The sequence below is a fragment of the Ovis canadensis genome, chromosome 9 (assembly GCF_042477335.2).
Source record: "Ovis canadensis isolate MfBH-ARS-UI-01 breed Bighorn chromosome 9, ARS-UI_OviCan_v2, whole genome shotgun sequence".
NCBI lineage: Eukaryota > Metazoa > Chordata > Mammalia > Artiodactyla > Bovidae > Ovis > Ovis canadensis.
Genome location: NC_091253.1, coordinates 104,065,210 through 104,086,818, shown reverse-complemented (window position 1 = coordinate 104,086,818; position 21,609 = coordinate 104,065,210). Strand labels below are relative to the sequence as shown.

Below are 21,609 nucleotides of genomic sequence, written 5' to 3'. Positions count from 1 at the left end.
TTCAAAATGATAGGATACCAAAAGAGGAACTCCCCAGGTCATTAGGTGCCCAATATGCTACTGGAGATCAGTGGAGAAATAACTCCAGAAAGAATGAAGGGATGGAGCCAAAGCAAAAACAATACCCAGTTGTGGATGTGACTGGTGATAGAAGCAAGATTCAATGCTGTAAAGAGCAATATTGCATAGGAACCTGGAATGTCAGGTCCATGAATCAAGGCAAATTGGAAGTGGTCAAACAAGAGGTGGCAAGGGTGAATGTCAACATTCTAGGAATCAGCGAACTAAAATGGACTGGAATGGGTGAATTTAACTCAGATGACCATTATATCTACTACTGCGGGCAGGAATCCCTCAGAAGAAATGGAGTAGCCATCATGGTCAACAAAAGAGTCCGAAATGCAGTACTTGGATGCAGTCTCAAAAATGACAGAATGATCTCTGTTCGTCTCCAAAGCAAAGCATTCAATATCAGTAATCCAAGCCTATGCCCCAACCAGTAATGCTGAAGAATCTGAAGTTGAACGGTTTTATGAAGACCTACAAAACCTTTTAGAACTAACACCCAAAAAAGATGTCCTTTTCATTATAGGGGACGGGAATGCAAAAGTAGGAAGTCAAGAAACACCTGGAGTAACAGACAAATTTGGCCTTGGAATGCGGAATGAAGCAGGGCAAAGACTAATAGAGTTTTGCCAAGAAAATGCACTGGTCATAGCAAACACCCTCTTCCAACAACACAAGAGAAGACTCTACACATGGACATCACCAGATGTTCAACACCGAAATCAGATTGATTATATTCTTTGCAGCCAAAGATGGAGAAGCTCTATACAGTCAACAAAAACAAGACCAGGAGCTGACTGTGGCTCAGATCATGATCTCCTTATTACCAAATTCAGACTCAAATTGAAGAAAGTAGGGAAAACCGCTAGACCATTCAGGTTTGACCTAAATCAAATCCCTTATGATTATACAGTGGAAGTGAGAAACAGATTTAAGGGCCTAGATCTGATAGATAGAGTGCCTGATGAACTATGGAATGAGGTTCGTGACATTGTATAGGAGACAGGGATCCAGACCATCCCCATGGAAAAGAAATGCAAAAAAGTAAAATGGCTGTCTGGGGAGGCCTTACAAATAGCTGTGAAGAGAAGAGAGGCAAAAAGCAAAGGAGAAAAGGAAAGATATAAGCATCTGAATGCAGAGTTCCAAAGAATAGCAAGAAGAGATAAGAAAGCCTTCTTCAGCGATCAATGCAAAGAAATAAAGAAAAAGAACAGAATGGGAAAGACTAGAGATCTCTTCAAGAAAATTAGAGATACCAAGGGAACATTTCATGCAAAGATGGGCTCGATAAAGGACAGAAATGGTCTGGACCTAACAGAAGCAGAAGATATTCAGAAGAGGTGGCAAGAATACACAGAAGAACTGCACAAAAAAGATCTTCACGACCCAGATAATCATGATGATGTAATCACTAATCTAGAGCCAGACATCTTGGAATGTGAAGTCAAGTGGGCCTCAGAAAGCATCACTTCAAACAAAGCTAGTGGAGGTGATGGAATTCCGGTTGAGCTGTTTCAAATCTTGAAAGATGATGCTGTGAAAGTGCTGCACTCAATATGCCAGCAAATTTGGAAAACTCAGCAGTGGCCACAGGACTGGAAAAGGTCAGTTTTCATTTCAATTCCAAAGAAAGGCAATGCCAAAGAATGCTCAAACTACCGCACAATTGCACTCATCTCACATGCTAGTAAAATAATGCTCAAAATTCTGCAAGCCAGGCTTCAGCAATACGTGAACCGTGAACTCCTTGATGTTCAAGCTGGTTTTACAAAAGGTAGAGGAACCAGGGATCAAATTGCCAACATCTGCTGGATCATGGAAAAAGCAAGAGAGTTCCAGAAAAACATCTGTTTCTGCTTTATTGACTGTGCCAAAGCCTTTGACTGTGTGGCTCACAATAAATTGTGGAAAATTCTGAAAGAGATGGGAATACCAGACCACCTAACCTGCCTCTTGAGGAATATGTATGCAGGTCAGGAAGCAACAGTTAGAACTGGACATGGAACAACAGACTGGTTCCAAATAGGAAAAGGAGCATGTCAAGGCTGTATATTGTCACCCTGCTTATTTAACTTCTATGAAGAGTACATCATGAGAAACGCTGGACTGGAAGAAAAGCTGGAATCAAGATTGCCAGGAGAAATCTCAATAACCTCAGATATGCAGATGACACCACCCTTATGGCAGAAAGTGAAGAGGAGCTACAAAGCCTCTTGATGAAAGTGAAAGAGGAGAGTGAAAAAGTTGGCTTAAAGCTCAACATTCAGAAAACGAGGATCATGGCATCTGGTCCCATCACTTCATGGGAAATAGATGGGGAAACAGTAGAAACAGTGTCAGACTTTATTTTTTTGGGCTCCAAAATCACTGCAGATGGTGACTGCAGCCATGAAATTAAAAGATGCTTACTCCTAGGAAGAAAAGTTATGAGCAACCTAGATAGTATATTCAAAAGCAGAGACATTACTTTACCGACTAAGGTATGTCTAGTGGAGGCTATGGTTTTTCCTGTGGTCATGTATGGATGTGAGAGTTGGACTGTGAAGAAGGCTGAGCACTGAAAAATTGATGCGTTTGAACTGTGGTGTTGGAGAAGACTCTTGAGAGTCCCTTGGACTGCAAGGAGATCCACCCAGTCCATTCTGAAGGAGATCAGCTCTGGGATTTCTTTGGAAGGAATGATGCTAAAGCTGAGGCTCCAGTACTTTGGCCACCTCATGCGAAGAGTTGACTCATTGGAAAAGACTCTGATGCTGGGAGAGATTGGCGGCAAGAGGAGAAGGGGACAATCCAGGATGAGATGGCTGGATGGCATCACAGACTCAATGGACGTTGAGTCTGACTGAACTCCGGGAGATGGTGATGGACAGGGAGGCCTGGCGTGCTGCGATTCATGAGGTTGCAGAGTGGGACAGGAGTGAGCAACTGAACTGAACTGAACCGCTACAATGTTTCGCGTTCTCTTTTTTTGGAGGGACAACCATGTTCTAGAATTGATTGTGGTGATGGTTAACTCTGTGAATACCCTAAAAACCATGACTTGTACCATTTAAATTGAGGAACTGTATGTTATGTGATTTATAGCTCAATGTGGCTGTTAAAAAAAAAACCCAAACAAAAAATAAAACACAGCAATTATTTCCAAGTCAAAACGAATCACGACACAGCTGCTGGCAGCAACATGACCACTCTACCAGGGACACACGCAAGAAGAGGGAGTCCTCTGGGGACACTGTGGAGGATACCAGATCTTCCTGGGAGTCCAGCAGCGGGGAAGCGCCTCAGGCAGCTGAGAAGCTGTGTGGGTGATCTTGGTAGAGCTGATATCATGCAGAAGCTTAGAGCCATGAGTGCAGGGCTTGTTTGCCTTGTACACCCAGATAACAGATGCTGTGAGGAGGACCCAGGGGAAGAGGATTGCAAGAGAGGCAGGAGCTCAGTGATCCCATTCTTTGAATCATCCATTCATTTCTTTATTCAGAAAATATTTACACGGGGTAAAGGATGTGGCCAAAGTGAAGAAGGCTGACAGCTGGTAACGAGGGAGAGGACAGCTCCCTGGATTGGCTGGTCAGGGAAAGACTCTTTGAAGAGGTGACTTAAAGCTTGGTTCTAAAGGAGGAACTGGGCTTGGAAGATCCACTGAGAAGTGTGTTCTATGCAGTGGACACATGGTGTGTGTGTGTCGTCGTTAAAAAGAATAGGCATGTATTCAGACGATATTAGGAAAGATGGAGCGCGCTCTGTGGGAGACAGCTGAATGTGTTTATAGACTGTGATGAAATCAGTAGAGAACAAGCCGAAAGCTAAGGGGATCGTTGATGAAAGAATATTCCAGAAGACCTGAGAAGAGAGGGATTCTGTTGCATGCAGAATGGAGACTGGACATACAGTTTCTGGTGCCAGGACAGGAAGCAGAGCTCCCTCCTGCTAGTTTCTGTGATCTCTGCTGCTGAAGAGGAGCCGGTCTGCTGAAAGAAAGGCGGCCAGGAGCGGGCTCCGGGTTCTGAGGGGTGGGAAGGACCGTGGAGTGGGCGGGGGGGTGGCCAGGGCTGCGTAGAAGGCATCCGGGGGGCCGGGCACCACACCACGGCTGCAGAGCATGCAGGTGCTGGGGCCAGAGGACACACTACGCAGTGTTGTGTGGCTCTCGCAGAGCACAATGCTGGGGCTTTGGAGATGGTCTGACCCTGGTTGGACCGGGAAAGGAACAAACTGAGCAGGAAAGTGAGTTAAGATCGAAACTGACATCAAAGTCTAGACCGGGACATTAAGGAAGGAAGTGATGTCGAGAAGGAGGAAAAAAGCAGGATTCTAATGAGTCAAAAGCCAAACAAGCATAATGGGAAGAAGGGAAGGCATCAGAAGGGAGGTAGTTCCTTGTTATTCTATGGTAGCCCTGTGGTCACACACATTAAAGTACTTGCAACGATAACAGTAGCTACTTGTCACTGTCAGAAGAAAGGCAAAGGGTTTGACCTACATAATTTCATTTAATTCTCATAGCACATAACATAATCCCCATTTTACTGGTGAGAAAACTGAGGCTTAGTGAGGTTAAATACATTGCTTGCAGTTTATAGCTAGGAAAAAAAAGAAACTGTATCTGTCTGATGACACCAATACCCACGACCACCAGCCAGATACAAATTTCTTGCTGTAAAACAGTCTGTGACTCCTGCACCCTCGTGTTAAGAGCTGGTAACCCAGGCCAGTCATAGTAACCCATCAGGCTCGGCAGGATGAAGTCCAAATCCCCTCAAGAGACACAGAAGGTCAGAGTCCAAACCACACCCTCCTCTGTAGTCACAGCCTCCCACGCCCTCTGTTCTCGCCTGCAGGAACTATTTTCAGAAAGGCCTTAGGACAGCTTTCGGACATGATGCTATCCGGGTCAGTGATGTCCTTCTTCCTCTTCTCCTGGCCGAAACCTTCCAGTCCTTCCAGACTGAGTGTGAGTATCAGCCCCTCTCCCCTTGTCTCAGTGGAAAAATCAGAGTGATGCCACTTTCCAGACCAGCTTGTCTCCAGAGCATCTCTATAGACCCACACCGCAGCTGTCGTCCTCACACTAAGATTCTGGTACTCTGACTCCTTGTTCAGGGCTCTCTACAGTCTCACAGCCCCTTCCAATTCCATTCAGTATTTCACCATCTGGAAGGGTCCAGAAAAAGGAGGGGAAAAGACTCTGACCAAGGCCAGTGATGGACTCAGAGCAGCCTCAGGGATCCCTGGGCTTGTTCCAGCACTTCAGAGTGGCCAGTCTGGTTCCCGCAGCATCCTTTTAGCAGCTGGCAAAGAGAAGAAATCAGACAATAAAACAATGTAGTCTATGAACTCAAGATATCTGTGGATATCCTTAACTTTTAACACTTTTTTTAAAAAACACTTTCTAACACTTTTATAATCCAAACATTAGAATGTTGAATAGTTATCTTTGCTCTGTGTTATACATTATAACTATAATAGGTGCTTCTGTGTTATAATTCAGTTAGTGGGGTGGGTCACTCAGTAGGGAGGTGGGTGGTTTGTGGGTGCACCCAGGATGTGGTTGAAAAACCCCCCGCAGATTTCACTTTCTGGTTGGCTGACTGGGCAGATACCTTATTTTTCTGGAGCGGCTTTTTCCTTCTGTGTAGAATGGCAGTCGTAGGAGAGCCTTCCTGGCATTGTTTGGGAGGTCAAATGACAGGCTGATTGTCCACAGCTCTTTGTCAACTGTTGCAGGCTTTAGGGGGAGATAATGGGGGTATTATTTTCCGGAGTGTGAGAGGACCTTATAGGAGGCACTGCCCGCGTTTAACCTGGAAATGCTAATTCAGGGAACTCACCAACCGCGCGGCAGGAGAGGCCGGGGCCGGATGCAGGAGCAATGGCAAGTCAGACCCCATGGAGTCTCCCTGAACGAGAAACATTACCCCGGCGCGTCGGGGTGGGGGCGGCGGCCCCCGGACGCCCCGTGCGCGCCCGCGGGGCCGCTCCAGGCAAGGGTCGCGCGCGCGCGCCGCCGGCGGCGGGCTCCCAGTGGGCGCCGGGGCCCCGGGCCGGCGGCCCCGCGCGTGGAGGCCGGGGGGCGGGCGGGCGGCCGGGGGCAGGGCCGGCGGGGCCGCGCGGGGCCGCAGCAGCATGGGCCGCCGCGCCGAGCGGGTAGGTGGGCGCCGGGCCGGGCCGGGCTCCGGCGCCGCCCCGCGCGGGGCGCGAGCGCGGCCCGCCTCCAGCCTGGGCGCCCGGGCGCGGCGGGGAGGGCAGGCGCGCGCGCCGCTGCTGGAGACCCGGCCGCGGGCCCCGGGCGCGGCGGGCTCGGGCTCCGCGGCGCTGCGCCCTGGGGCCGGCCGGGCGCTCCGTGCGCTGCCTGCGGGAGCGGGGCGGCGCGGGGAGGCCGGGCTCGGCGCTGGCAGCCGCCGGTTGCGGCGAAGCTCTGGGGGTCCTCCGCTCGGCCTTCCACAGGCCGGGTCCGCGCCCGAGCCGGGCCTCTGTGCCTCTCCCGGGGCGAGCGGGGCCTCTCCTCTGGGAGCGGGGCTGGGGCCGCGGGGCCGGGGCCGCCGTGCGCCGCACGCCCTGGTTTCGCTCTAAGGGCTCACCTCCGATAAGGGCAGGGGGACAGAAGCCCCGCTGGCGCCCGGCGGGACGCAGAGGGGGAGGCAGCCCTGGCGCGTGTGGAGGTCGCTCCCCTCCGGCCGGCGGGGCCGGCGACGGACCGTCCTCCTCACCGCGGCCAGTAGGTGTCTGTCGCCTTTCCGCGCCTCCTCACCTCAGCCCGTAGGTGTTGGTCGCGTTTCCGCGCTTCCTCGCCTCAGTCATTAGGTGTCTGTCGCGTTTCCGCCCTTCCTCTCCTCAGCCAGTAGGTGTTCTTCCCCGCGCTTCCTGTCCGCCGCCTTTCCATGGCTGCCACCCACCTTCTTGAAAGAGCGGGTGACGCTCACCGTCTCCATGTCCTCTTTCGCTAAGCCGCTCCGTCGGTCCGCCTCTTTGAGACCCCATGGACCGCAGCCCGCCAGGCCCCGCTGCCCGGGGGTTCTCCAGGCGAGAGCACGGGAGTGGTTGCGTGCCCTCCTCCAGGGCGTCTTCCCGGCCCCGGGCTCGAACCTGGGCCTCTCACGGCTCCTGCACCGGCGGGCCGCCTCTGCACCACTAGCGGTACCGCGCTCGGGCCCAGGCCGCGCGGAGGGGCCTCCGCTCTGCCTCTGAGGACGAAGCTTTGCCGGGGCGCCAGAGGCCTCTCGGGGCTCAACCGTGCAGTCGGTTGCCCTCGGCCGTCCCCAGGGCTTCTCTGTGTCATCGTGAGCGTTGGTCATCCTCTCGCTGAAGAACTTTACTGTCCCGGAGCCTTTGATGCCGGCCTCCTGGGCCCCTCTGACCTGTCGCCCTTGACTGCCTCCCTTCAGCAGTGTCGGCGTGTCCCTCTGCTCTCTGTCTTTCTCTTGGTCTCCCTGGGATACCTCATCTACCCCATGGCTTCCCCCACTTCATACACATCTGTAGCCTGTTTGGGCCTTTCTCCTAAATGCCACCCTTCTCTACAGGGTCTCTCCGCTCTGCGGTCTCGCGGAGCCTCTTCAAGTCCACGAATTCAGACTGTCCCCCCCCCTCCCCTCCCAGGCCCGCTCCTCTGCCATTGTCCACCGCTCAAATGGGGTCCCTCGTCGTCCAGGCCAGACAGGACAGAGTCACCCTGGACAGAGGCATCATCCCCTTTCATTCGTGACACCTGGTCAGTCCCCAAGTCCTGTCCCCCTCCCTGTCTCACGGGTTTTGCGCACTCGCCGGTGTCTCCAGACCAGCTCCCACTGTTCAGTGTCAGTCCGGACCGCCCCACGTTGACTCCGGTCCCAGCTTTCTGTGAGTCTCATTTGAGACCAGTACTGCCCACCCCCCGGGCGCCCTGTCTTGTCACCGTCCTATATCAAATGGTCTTTCTAAAATGCAGTGCGATCACGCAGACCTTTTTGGAAGAGTCCACAGTGGGTTCCTGTTTTTTCCTTTGAGAACAGTGCTGATATACACGGGAGCTCTGGACTTGCCCTTTACCTCTGTCTTCAGTGTGATCTCTTATCAGCCACCCACTCCCTCTCCACGTGTGATGCATGCAGTGTGTAAATTCAGGCATGTGAAGCTATTTCCTCACCCTGACTTTCCTCCGTGTCCTTCTCTTGGATCTGGTCTGACTTCTGTTTTTTCTTAGACTCGGCTGGCAGCCCCTCTCCTGGAGACCACCCAGGCCATCAGCTCCTTATCCTCCAGCAGGGTGGGTGGTCCTCTCCTTTTCTCCCAGAGCTTCCTCATCTCTTCTGTCAGAGCATTTACCATTCTTTGTTGCAAGCATCTGCTTGCTTGTCTGTCCTCCACTGGTCTGTAGGCTCCTTGAGAGCAGGATCAGCTCTGTCTGTCCTCGCATCCTTTGAGCCTGTTCTCTGGACCCAGGGGGGACACACAATGTATTTATGTGAATTCTTGTGCAGTTGTGGTCAGTGACAATGATCTTCAAGTGATGAATAAGGTGACAGAGATACAATGTATAATAGAACATGTAAAGAATGAAGAATGAATGTCAACCCTGATTATCAGGGACAGGCACACTCTTCCAAGTATTTAACAAGTGAAGGTGTAAACTCTCTGGGTGTTTGAGATAACCCAAGTGAGGTGGACTTCTTTTGTTGTTTTGGCCGTGCAGCAGGTAGGATCTTAGCTCCCTGACCAGGGATCGAACCTGTGCCCCCTGCATTAGAAGCTCAACGTTCCAACCCCCAAGACGGCCAGGGGAGTCTCAAAGTGGGCCTCTAAGAGAGCCCTTTGATAAACTGACATCAAAGAATCAAGCTGGCGTGTTTTGACACCAGAAGCAAGGCTCTGAAGGGACCAGCAGATGAGATGTCTGAGGCCTGCTAGAGTGATGGAGGCTTTGGAGACTAGAGATGAAAAACTTCAGTTTGATTTTCTAAAGAAACACGTGCATTCAGAACTCTGTAGACAGAGTGACAGTGACATCCTAATAGGGAGCTATTTAACTGCAGATTGTTCTTTGAACCTTTTGGAGACACAGTACATTACTGTGAGATTCAAACATACATTACCTTTTAGAAAAAAATGTATCATATACACCACATGGTACTTTTTGTAAACTTTCAGGAGGTTCATCCAAGCCTACTCTTGGGCCCCCTGGCATGGTCATGAACCTCAAGTTCAGAATCTCTAATCAAAGACGTTATTCATTCAGCAGGCATTTGGGAGAGTAGGTGGTGGTCACCAGGAGCCCACTGCCGTCCAAGAATGCACCTTTTCTCTTTTGGGAAGGTCCCGGTGGACTGGGTGCCATTGAACCTGCAGTCACAACGCTGGAGGTCATGTCCCTGCTCGAGCACTTGTGAGCTGCATGACTTTCTCTCTGAGCGGCCATTTCAGTATCTATTAAAAAAGGATAACTAAAATAAAGTTTATGAAAGGATTAACATCTGAAACGTAATTATACTCAGTTTACCTAATCAATTCAAAAACCGTGATTTTAGGAAGGGCCCAGATCTCATGACGTGCTCCTGCGTTAGAAGTATGCGTGTGGGCTGGGTCAATCACTGTCCGAACGCATTCACTAAAGCATAGTCGATCGGCAGATGGACCTCTTTAGAAGGTGTGCTCCTGGGTCCATCTCCACTCCTGTTTTATTCAATATTGTTAATATCCAGGAAGGCATAGCACACTGCTCATGTTTGCTGAGAGACAAGGCTTAATTAAGGATTAGGAATCCAGAAGTTAGCAATAAGTTGTAGTACACTTTGATATTTTATCTTTGTAAGGAGTGTGCAAAAATAGATGCAAGATGTATTGTGCATGGCCAGAATCATTTGCAAATTATTGTGTGTGTGACTCAGAGAGAGCGCGCGTGCTCGAGCACAGAAGAAGGAAAGTTAAAAGACGGAAGTGGTGGCTTCATATACTTACGGTGTAGGGACTTAAATGGACAATACAATCAACCATGAAATTTTCTGCTAAAATAATGTAAGGTTTTATTAAAAGAGGTATGGAATATAGAACATGTAAGGCAATTGTCACTCTAATATGTGTTATGCAGACCACATTTAGAACAATTGTATCTAGTTCTGGGTGCTAGATATGAACTCTTTAGCATTTTTTGAGCACATGTATGTATGTGGTGTGGTGGTGGTTTAGTTGCTAAGTTGTCTCCGACTGTTTGCAACCCCGTGGGCTGTAGCCTGCAAGACTCCTCTGTCCATGGGATTTCCCAGGTAAGAATACTGGAGTGGGTTGCCATATATATACATTTTTTTGAACACATATATTGGGCTGGCCAAAAAGTTCATTTGGATTTTTCTGTAAGATGTTATGGAAAAATTATATATGTGTGTGTGTGTGTGTGTGTATAGTACGTATATATGTGTGTATGTGTATATATACATATGTGTACACATTCATGTATGCATATATTGGGTGGGCCAAAAAGTTCATTCAAGTTTTTCCGTAACATCTTATAGAAAAATCCATAAAATCCGTCCATGCTGTTAAATATATATATACACACACACACATGTATGTGCACGCTGTGTTCCAATCACTGTGCTTAGATACTGATGATCATGGTGCTAAAAAACAGACTTGTTTTCAGGGTGTTCACAGTATAGGGAAGGTGCTAGATGAACAAGCAGGGGATTTTAATTCGATGTTACACTTGCTATAATAGGGGAAGCTTAGGTCCCTGAGGAACCACTTAAGGGATTTTGAATTCAGACTTAACGGAATCAGGGTAAACTTTTAGAGGCAATGTTTATATTGAAACCCAGAAGTGAAGTATGGGTTATCGAGGTACAGGTGGTGGAGGGAAGAAGATTCCACGTGTAGGTGAAGTGACTTCAGTGGGACGAAAATCCTGTGCAAGGAACTGAGGGAGGGGCGTGCACCCAGAGTGGGGGGGAGGAGAGAGACAGACCAGAGAGGTGGATGGGCCTAGAACTTCATGCTGCGAGGCTCTGACTGGCCCTCAGAGCAGTAGGGAGCTATTGAAGGTTGTAAGCAGGGCAGTGTCACAGTCAGTTTTGTGCAAAGATCAACATAGTTTGGAAAGATCAATCGGTTTGGAAAGATCAATATAGACAATGAGTTGGAGGGATGGTCAATGAGAGAGAGAAAGAAGAGGGGGGAAACGGCTTAGGAGGAATCACTGTGGTATAAGCAAGAAGGGATGGTGGCTCCAACCAAGATGGTAGCAGGCAGATGAGAAGAGAGGGGCATTTTCAAAGCTCATTAGGAGCTGGAACGCAAGGAGCGCCACACATCGTGCTGCTGTAGGGACGGCTGCAGGACGTTTAACCCGCAGAGGAGTCCAGGGAGCCTCTTCAGCTGTCTCTACGTCTTCCGCTCTCCTGGAAGAAAGCTTAGACTGTGCTTGTCTGTCCAAGATGGCAGCCATGGGCCAAATGGGTGGGAGATACAGAGAGAGAAACGTCAGCTCGGTACAATGAAGAACTTTCTAACAGAGCTGGTCCAAGGCAGTGTGTTCTCTGCCACAGAGATGTTTAAACAAAGGCTTGATAAATATTCTCGGGAAAGTCGCAGAGGTAGGGACGGGGTGGCCCAGCTGGAGGGCATTAGCATTTCTTACCAACTCCAAGATCCTAAGATTCTGGGTATGAGCTTCAGATACCTTGCTTAGCTTGGCATTTAGGGCCCACTGGGACCCCGCCATAGGTAGGACAGCCATATGCCCTGGTTTCCCTGTGTCTTTCTATTGAATGCCTGTCACCTCCTAGTAGCTATTAAGAGCACTCAGTGTTCCCTCTCAAAAGTCTTCGTCTGATAAATTTTTGTGATCATGCATCTCTTGACTCGATATTCCTGCCTTGTCCCCCGGCATCCTGTTAGACACCCTAAGAACCAGGCATACTGGACTTTTGTTACTCCCAGAGGAGACCTAGCATTCTGTTGCATGTTGGTTCACTCAAGCCATTTCCTCTGTCAGGAATACCCCTCTTTATATCCTAAATACCTTACTGAGAATATACTTTTTCATAAAGGCCTAACCTAAACGCGCTTTCCAGGTGGTTCAGCAATTAAGTATTCACCTGCAATGCAGGAGGCCTGGGTTCAATCCCTGGGTCAGGAAGATCCCCTGGAGTAGGAAATGGCAACCCACTCCAGTATTCTTGCCTGGAGTATCCCATGGACGGAGGAGCCTGGTGGGCTGCTGTCCACAGGGTCCCAAAAGAGTTGGACGCAACTGAGCGACTAAACAACAGAAACAGCCTAAATCAAATGCTGAGTCCTTCATCCAGCTTTCTGGTAATTTTATAAGCTGCATTGTAGTGCTAAGTGCTGCATTGTGCTAAGTCGCTTCAGTCTGACTCTTTGTGACCCTATGGGCCATAGCCTGCCAGGCTCCTCTGTCCATGGGACTCTCCAGGCAGGAACGCTGGAGTGGATTGCTGATAGCGGTAAGTATCAGGACATAGTGATTCTTATACGTTTTTGGCTTTTCACTTTTTAATGGGAGTGTAGTGGCTTTACCATGTCGTGCCAGTCTCTGCCGTATGGCGCATGAGGCGCTTGTGTGCATCCATCTATTCCCTTCCCCGTAAACGTCCCTCCCGCCCCAGCCTGCGGCTCCAGGTCACCGCAGGGCACCGAGCTGAGTTCCCTGTGCTGTATGGTAGCTTCCCACCAGTTAACCTAGTTTATACCTGGAAGTGTATCTTTATACATATTTGACCTCCCTCTGTTATCCCCTAGAAGTCTAGTACAAAGACCTGAGAAAAATAGTCACCCAGTGGTATGAATTATACAATGTTTAAGGCAGTAACCTTTCAGAAGAAAATTCTCATTTATTAAAAAAGTCATATTTTCATTTTATGATTTATGCATTTTGTAGAAAAAATTTAATAAGGGGAGTAACAGGGAAAAAATTGTCTATAATCTTAGTACCTAGAAACCAGCATATTAACATGTCAGTGAATATCCCTTCTATATTCTTTTATGCACAGGTAGTCTTAAAATTTGAATCACGAGTATCCTTCTATAGCCTGCTTTACAGTAAAGCTGAAAATTGTTTTACTCCATGTCACTGTATGTTTTCAAACACACGGTCCTCCGTGGGTGCTGACTTCTGCTCCATTCTGTAGTGTCTCCTGCTCTGCTTAACTAACTCCTCCCGGGGGACATCAGGTTGTTTCCATCTTTCAGTGTTGCCAGGAATGCTTTGACGACCATCTGAGATGTACATCTTGTGCCCATACATCCATTCTGTGAGGGACATTTACATTTTGTAAAATTGCAAGACAGTTGATGACCAAAAACTGATACTGAGTTGCTTAGAAAACATGCATTTAAACAGGGTCTAATTCAACTTAAAAACTTCATTTCTCCTCTATGTTATATAAATCTGTTGTATATGAGACTTTATGTGTGTGTGCCTATGTCTCCACTTCTCAGTCCTCTAACTTAATGAAGGAATCTGATTTTAAAATGTGTCAGCAATCGTGGGCTTGATGCAGAAGTGAGATATAACCAGTAAATATATTTCTTGAATGAAGAATTGAGAGTTTGAAATCTAAAAACTTTAGCATCTCTCCATCAGTGTGACACATTTTTATTTACAAGCTAAATATAAGGAAAGTGATGACACGTACGTTACGGGATAAAGAGAGATCTCGGAAAAGAGAAACACTGCCTGATATTCTGGTGTCTGGAAAAGACACGTGACCAGGGTCTTAGACTTTCACTCTAAAGAGAATAACTAATCTCCTTAGACACTCAACAAGCAGGTATATCTCCACTGTAGAGTGAAATGTTTTCATATGAGAAGTAAGTCTTGGTTGGAAAACACTGTGAATCAGTTTGGTGACTTTTTAACAAAATAAATGAAAGATCTTGTCATGGATTGAATGGTATCTGTCCCCCACCCCTTGAAGTCCTGACCCCTAATGCTTGTAAATGTGACTTTATTTGAAGATAAGTTCTATATTAGTCAGTTCAGTTCAGTCGCTCAGTCATGTCCGACTCTTTGCGACCCCATGAACCACAGCACGCCAGGCCTCCCTGTCCATCACCAACTCCCAGAGTCCACCCAAACCCATGACCATTGAGTCAGTGATGCCATCCAGCCATCTCATCCTCTGTTGTCCCCTTCTCCTCCTGCCCTCAATCTTTCCGAGCATCAGGGTCTTTTCAAATGAGTCAGCTCTTTGTATCAGGTGGCCAAAGTATTGGAGTTTCAGCTTCAACATCAGTCCTTCCAATGAGTATTCTGGACTGCTTTCCTTTAGGATGGACTGGTTGGATCTCCTTGCTGTTCAAGGGACTCTCAAGAGTCTTCTCCAACACCACAGTTCAAAAGCATCAATTCTTCATCACTCAGCTTTCTTTATAGTCCAACTCTCACATCCATACATGACTACTGGAAAAACTATAGCTTTGACTAGATGGGCCTTTGTTGGCCTTTGTTGGGCTTTTTAATATGCTGTCTAGATTGGTCATAGCTTTTCTTCCAAGGAGTAAGTGTCTTTTAATTTCATGCTGTAGTCACCATCTGCAGTGATTTTGGAGCCCTAAAAAATAAAATATGTCGCTGTTTCCATTGCTTCCCCATCTATTTGCCATGATGTGATGGGACCAGATGCCATGATGTTAGTTTTCTGAATGTTGAGTTTTAAGCCAACTTTTTCACTCTCCTCTTTCACTTTCATCAAGAGGCTCTTTAGTTCTTTACTTTCTGCCATTAGGGTGGTGTCATCTGCATATCTGAGGTTATTGATATATCTCCTGACAATCTTGATTCCAGCTTGTGCTTCTTCCAGCCCAGCATTTCTCATGATGTACTCTGCATAGAAGTTAAATAAGCAGCCTTGACGCTGTGACAATATACAGCCTTGATGTACTCCTTTCCTGATTTGGAACCAGTCTGTTGTTCCACGTCCAGTTCCAGCTGTTGCTTCCTGACCTGTGTACAGATTTCTCAGGAGGCAGGTCAGGTGGTCTGGTATTCCTATCTTTTTAAGAATTTTCCATGCATATGGACTGGCTCAAAAGTTCATTTGCATTTTTCCGTTATAGCTTCTATGGATAAACTTGAATGAACTCACTGGCCAACTATATATAAATAGTTGAGAGATTCATTATAAAAATCGACTCCCAAGGATGGAGGCTGAGAAGATCATTCGTGTATTGTCTGCGAGCTGAAGGGCCAGAAACTGGTGGTGCAATTTACTTTTAGTCCAGGGAATTGCAGGGCTAATGGTGTAAGTCCCAGTCTGAACCCCCAGGTTTGAGAACCAGGAGCACTGATATTGAGGAAGAAGATGGATGCCCCAAATCAAGCAAAAAGAGCAAATTCACTCTTTGTCCCTCTTTTTTTCTGTTCAAGCCCCAGTGTATGAAGTGGTCCAAATCAATATTGTTGAAGATAATCTTTACTAAACCAATTCAAATGCTCAGCTCTTCCAGGAACACCCTCACAGACACCTGGAGAAATGTACTGCCAGCTATAGGGGTGTCCCTTAGCCCAATCACATCAGTTAACCATCATAAGGATCTTTACAGAGGCAATCAAAGTAAGGTCCAGTGGGCTGTCACCCACTGTGACTGCCATCCTTGTAAAAAGGGGAAATTTGACACAGAGATAGGGAGGAAGGTGATGAGAAGAGACCCAGAGAGAAGATGGCCATCCTCGGAGCCGAGAGGAGGGGGCGGGATCAGACCCTAGAGGGACCCAACCCTCTGGCACCTTGGTTTTGGGCATCTAAGCTTCCAGCCCTGAGACACAATAATTTCTGTTATTTAGTCAGCTGGTTTGTGATACTTTGTTATGGCTTAATACAGATTTAACACCAATTTCATGAATGCATAATTCCCTTGGTGTGGTTTCAGCAGATAACAGCAACGCAACATTATTCTGCTCTGCCGTCACCAGAGATGATGGTGTTGTCCCTAGGCATGCCAGCAGATGGAATGTCACTGTGTCAGTCAACAAAGCATTTTCTAACTGATCTCCTTTGACCCTGACTGTAACAGAGGAGCGTTCTTTTCCTTTCTCTGGCCTTGCCACAGGTCCTGCAGGCTCTTAGTTCCCCAACCAGGGACTGAACCTGGGCCCCTGCATTGGGAGCGGGGCGTCTTAACCACTGGACCACCAGGGTAGTGCCGAGATGAGCGTAGGAACAGAGGTTCAGAGAGGCCAAGTGAATTATTCAAAGTTGCACAGCTCGGAAGCGGTAGACCTGCAACTCAAATATTGGCCTTTGGATACTAAATACCATACAATTTTAGAGAAAACGTGATGCTTTTCACCTTTGTGGACATGCCGAATATCATCTTCCCTCTTTAGAATTTGAAAAGACTTTGAGTTGTGGCATACTGAGCGAGATTTTTTTTTCTTTCTTCTCCTAAATCCCCTGAGAATGATTGAATAATCCCACTTGTTGGAAGACCTCCGATGGCTGAAGACACCTACTCCACCCATGTCTTCATTATCAAATATTTATCAGGAATTTAGGCGCCCATGTTTATGTGCACAGAATATCTCTTCTCCACTCAGAAGCTTTGTTTACTGACAAAATGGACTTTCTTGGGACCCAGTTTGATTACTGACAAATCCAACTGCAAAACTTTGTACATGTTGGATATAATTGAGTTTTTCCATCATTAATTCTGCTCAGATATTAATTCAACATCGTGACGTGAGGCACGCCAAACAATTTCCAGGAAGCTGCCTGACTTTAGTCCGCGGGAACAAATGCGAGATTATTGCACTTTTTCCTTGGGTGACCTAAGCTTGTTCTTGGCACCCGTGAGTGCAAAGCACTGGTTGGCTTAGTGTTTCAGTGGCTTCTACCCAGGGGACTTATTAGTTTTGAACCTTGGGGATAATTCCTGAAGAATGTAATTCTTTTCCTCCCTGAAAGAACAAAATGTTGCTTGTGTTGAGCTATTCTTGTTATGGGATAAAACCAGCAGTTCCCAAATTATGGCATCATAAAGGTCTGTAGGTCGGGCTGTCAGATTCAGGAAAAGACAAGCAAACCAAAACAGACAACAGCAACCCTTCCTACCCCGCTCCCAGGATGTCCCAGTTAAATTTCAATTGCAAATAAACAAGAAATACTCTTAGTATAAATATGTCCCCAATACTGAAAATACTAAAAAAAAAAAAAAAAAAATTGTCTCTGGCAACCTTACCTGTAAAATTATATTGGGGGTAGAGTACTGATAAATTATCAGTATTTCAAAAGTCTATGAAAACTGTCCATTTACCTAAGTGAGACTTGAGAGTTTCCTGACAATTTTAAATTCCTTGATTTTGGTTGGGATTTTCTTGAACCCAGCTCCAAAGCACCGGTCATCTCACGCTGAAACCATAATTATACTACCATTTTTGATGACTTGTATTCCAGGGATCATGCAAAGTACATATATTATCTCATGTCATCCTCAAAATCAGAGGCTGGAGAACCATAGCCTGCAGCCACATCTGAGCACTGCTTATTTTGTAAATAAAATTTTGTTGAAACAGTTACCTCCTTGTTTTCTGTATAGTTTGGGGCTGCTTTGATGTTACAGCAATTTGAGTAGTTGAGATAGATCATTGTATGGCCCACAAGACCTAAAATATTGATTATTTGGCCCCTTACAGGAAAAGTTTGCATACAAAACCGTCCTTTGAAGGAGTTGCCTGTGTTCTCATTTTTAGAATGACAGCATAGAGACCCGCAGGGTCCGTAATTGGGTGAATTCTCACAGGCTCCCCTGGTGGCTCAGTGGTAAAGAATTCGCTTGCCAGTGCAGGAGACAAAGAAGGTGTGGATCAAATCCCTGGGTGGGGACGGTCCCCTGGAGGAGAGAGTGGCTTCCCACAGCATTCTTGCCTGGAGAACCCCAGGGACAGAGGAGCTGAGCCCACGGGGTCGCAAAGAGTCAGACACGACAGAGCACCTGAGCGCGCCTGCACATGAGGTCTTGTCACTCTTAGAATTCAAACCCAGTCCTGTCGAGTTCCACAACTTCTGCTCTGACTGTAGCTGGCCCTGGGGCTGATGGTCAGTTATGTGTATCCTTAAATGGGTTTAACAATGGGGAAACTGATTTCTGATTTCTTATTGAATACTGTCCATCTCAAAGACAAGCCAGATTACATGGGGTAGTGGTTAAGCAGCCAGGCTCTGGAGCCACATTGCTTAAGCCCCAGATCAACCCCTTTATTTCTCTGTATCTCAGTTTCCGTCCCTGTGCATTACAGAGGGTGATAACACCTATATGCATGACTGTTACTGGGGTTAAGTGAGACGATGTCTGAAAAATGGGAAGAGCATTTGATGTGTGGGTCACAGGGCATTTATTGTTTTTATTTCAAATTATTACTTCAAAATAAGGGTGAAATAAAGAGTCTGGAAAAGTTGGGAGCATTTGCCACGGTTGGTTGACAGAGCAGCTCAGCCAGATGGCTCGGAGAGCACGGGGGCCTCTGCTTGTCAGATCCCAGCGAGGAGAGACAGCCGTCTGGCTTCTTCATGTCGGCGTGTCTCATTTTATTTGCTCTACGGTGCTTCAGAGATAACTGAAAGTTTGTAGCGACTCTGTGTGGAACTAGTCAACGGGCACCATTTTTCCAACAGCATTTGCTCAGCTTGTGTCTCTGTGTCTCGTTCTGGTATTCTTGCAGTATTTCAGGCTTTCTTTCAGGCTTTCTCGTTATTGCTGTATTTGTTATGTGATCTATGATCAGGGATCTTTGATGTTACTGTTGCAAAAAGATTATGACTTGCGGATTGCTCAGGTGACAGCATTAGCAATTGTGTGTTTTTTAAGGTAATTATTTATTTTTGAGTGCACTGGGTCTTTGTTGCCGCTGGGGGCCTTTCTCTGGTTGCATGGAGCAGGGACTGCTCTTCACTGCGGTGCACAGGCTCAGTACCGAAGCTCTCAGGTCCTGGACCGTGGGCTTCAGGAGCTGTGGCCCTCGGGCTTAGTTGCTCTGGGATATGTGGGATCTTCTCAGACCAGGGATCAAACCCATGTCCCCTGCATTGCCCGGAGGATCCTTAACCACTAGACCACCAGGGAATTCCAGTCATAATGTATTTTTAAACTAAGATATGCACACTGATCTTTTCCCTTTTATTATTTTACTTATTTGCCTGTGCCGCACAGCAGGTGGGATCTTAGTTTCCCAACTGGGGATCAAACACAGGCCCTGCAGTGAAAGTGCTGAGTCCTAACACCTGGATTGCCAGGTAATTCCCAGTACACTGATTTTCAGATATAATACTATTGCAGACTTGATGGGCTATGGGAGAGTGTCAGCACCGTTTTTATTTGCACCGGGAAACTAAACAGTTTCTGTGACTTGCTTTATTGAGATATTTGCTTTGTTGCAGTGGTCTGGAACCAAACCCACAGTATCTTTGAGGTCTGCTGGTAAGAGCTGTCTTTGTTCTGAGCACGCCTTGTAGCACTTGGTTGGCCATGTTTGCCTTGGGAAGACGTGTTGTGAGATGTTACAGCATGTTCATCCAGTGCTCATTGGACCTTAAACCCCTTATTACTATTACCCTGGATATTTATAGTCCTAATATCCATTGCCAGTGGCTCCAAATTGACTAAAAATAGAGCCAGGCTGCCAGAGAATGACCTTCCTATATAACACAAGACAGGCAATTGTCCTCAGAAACATCTCAATCTGTAAATTAACCTCAGGAAAAAGCTGGAAAAAAATAAGTTTTTCCTCACCCTCCAAAGTATATTTTGTGTATGGAGGCACTATGAATAAAATCTTTATACAGAGCATGCTAAATACATTAGAATAGTTTTGATCTTTAGAGGAGATTAGGAGATAAAGTTGTTCCCTGAGAGTAGTGGGAGTGGAAAGGCTTGAAAAGACTGGAAAAATTTGCAACATTATATACAAACTATTCAAGGGTTAAGTCAATGTGTAGTAACTAAAGACATGGCCAAAATTCTCCAAGCCAGGCTTCAACAGTACATGAACCAAGAACTCCCAGATGTTCAAGCTGGATTTAGAAAAGGCAGAGGAACCAGAGATCAAATTGCCAACATCCGTTGGATCATAGAGAAAGCAAGAGAATTCCAAAAAAATATTTGCTTCATTGACTACATTAAAGCCTTTGACTGTGTGGATCACAACAAACTGTGGAAAATTCTTAAAGAGATGGGAAATACCAGACCACCTTACCAGCCTCCTGGAAAACCTGTATGCAGGTCAGGAAGCAACAATTAGAACTGGACATGGAACAATGGACTGGTTCCAAATTGGGAAAGGAGTACGTCAAGGCTGTATATTGTCACCCTGCATATTTAACTTATATGCAGAGTACATCATGAGAAATGCCGGGCTGGAGGAAGCACAAGCTGGAATCAGATACTGGGAGAAATACTAACAACCTCAGATATGCAGATGACACCACCCTTATGGCAGAAAGTGAAGAAGAACTAAAGAGCCTCTTGATGAAAGTGAAAGAGGAGAGTGAAAAAGTTGGCTTAAAGCTCAACATTCAAAAAACTAAGATCATGGCATCCGGTCCCATCACTTCATGGTGAATAGATGGCGAAACAATGGAAACAATAAAGATGTCAGACTTTATTTTCTTGGGCTCCAAAATCACTGCAGTTGGTGACTGCAGCATGAAATTAAAAGATGCTTGCTCCTTGGAAGAAAAACGTTGACAAACCTAGACTGCATATTAAAAAGTAGAGTCATTACTTTGCTGACAAAGGTCCATATAGTCAAAGCTATGGTTTTTGCAGTAGTCCTGTATGGTTGTGAGAATCAGACCATAAAGAAGACTGAGTACTGAAGAATTGATGCTTTTGAACTGTGGTGTTGGAGAAGACTCTTGAGAGCCCCTTGGACAGCAAGGAGATCAAACCAGTCAATTCTTAAGGAAATCAGTCATGAATATTCATTGGAAGGGCTCATACTGAAGCTGAAACTCCAACGCTTTGGCCACTTGATGCGAAGAACCAACTCATTGGAAAAGACCCTGATGCTGGGAAAGATTGAAGGGGGGAGGAGAAGGGGATGACAGAGGATGAGATGGTTGGATGATATCACTGTCTCAATGAACGTAAATTTGAGCAAGCTCCAGGAGATGGTGGAGGACAGGGAGGCCTGGTGTGCTGCAGTTCGTGGTATCACAAAGAATTGGACACAACCGAGTGCCTGAATAACAAAAGCATGGCCAAGACTGCTGCAGACTTCGCTTTGCAGAAATGAAGGGGTGTGAGTGCGCACGGCAGTTATCAGCAGGGTTTTGCAATTTCCTGCTGTGTCTTAGGGGCTTCCCTGGGGGCTTAGTGGTAAAGAATCTGCCTGCCAATCCAGGAGACACAAGTTTGATCCTTGATCTAGGGAGACCCCCTGGAGAAGGAAATGGCAACCCACTCCAGTATTCTTGCCTGGAGAATCCCATGGAGGGAGGGGACTGGCGGGCTACAGTCCACGGAGTTGCAAAAGAGTCGGACATGACTTTGCCCCTAAACAACAAAGAGTGTCTTGGGTTCATGGAATAGAAGCCAGAAAGTAGCATTATT

At 46.9% G+C, this 21,609-nt stretch overlaps 1 protein-coding gene and 1 long non-coding RNA gene across 17 annotated transcripts in view; one reads left to right on the top strand and one right to left on the bottom strand.

The window, feature by feature from the left end:
- ENPP2 (ectonucleotide pyrophosphatase/phosphodiesterase 2) overlaps positions 1 to 21,609 on the top strand; it is a 149,645-nt gene that overhangs the window by 15,704 nt on the left and 112,332 nt on the right. For 4 of the 15 annotated variants that reach the window (XM_069600741.1, XM_069600736.1, XM_069600740.1 and 1 more), the window contains exon 2: positions 4,911 to 5,023. The exons of 2 other annotated variants lie outside the window; for them this stretch is intronic. In XM_069600741.1, coding sequence (XP_069456842.1) covers positions 4,949 to 5,023 — 75 coding nt within the window. In that variant the 5' untranslated portion in view covers positions 4,911 to 4,948. Of the gene's footprint in view, positions 1 to 2,730; positions 5,024 to 5,696; positions 5,945 to 6,132; positions 6,217 to 21,609 lie in introns of those variants that run through there. 9 more of the 15 variants (XM_069600745.1, XM_069600739.1, XM_069600734.1 and 6 more) reach the window with 5 other exon arrangements.
- On the bottom strand, positions 3,521 to 7,014 carry LOC138446022 (uncharacterized). 2 transcript variants are annotated; one of them, XR_011259097.1, is made up of 4 exons: positions 6,821 to 7,014; positions 5,901 to 5,969; positions 5,673 to 5,797; positions 3,521 to 5,360 (listed from the first exon to the last, which is right to left on the bottom strand). It is a non-coding gene; the product is annotated as an uncharacterized lncRNA (long non-coding RNA). The 2 variants fall into 2 exon arrangements; XR_011259096.1 differs by having other exon boundaries at positions 6,651 to 6,918.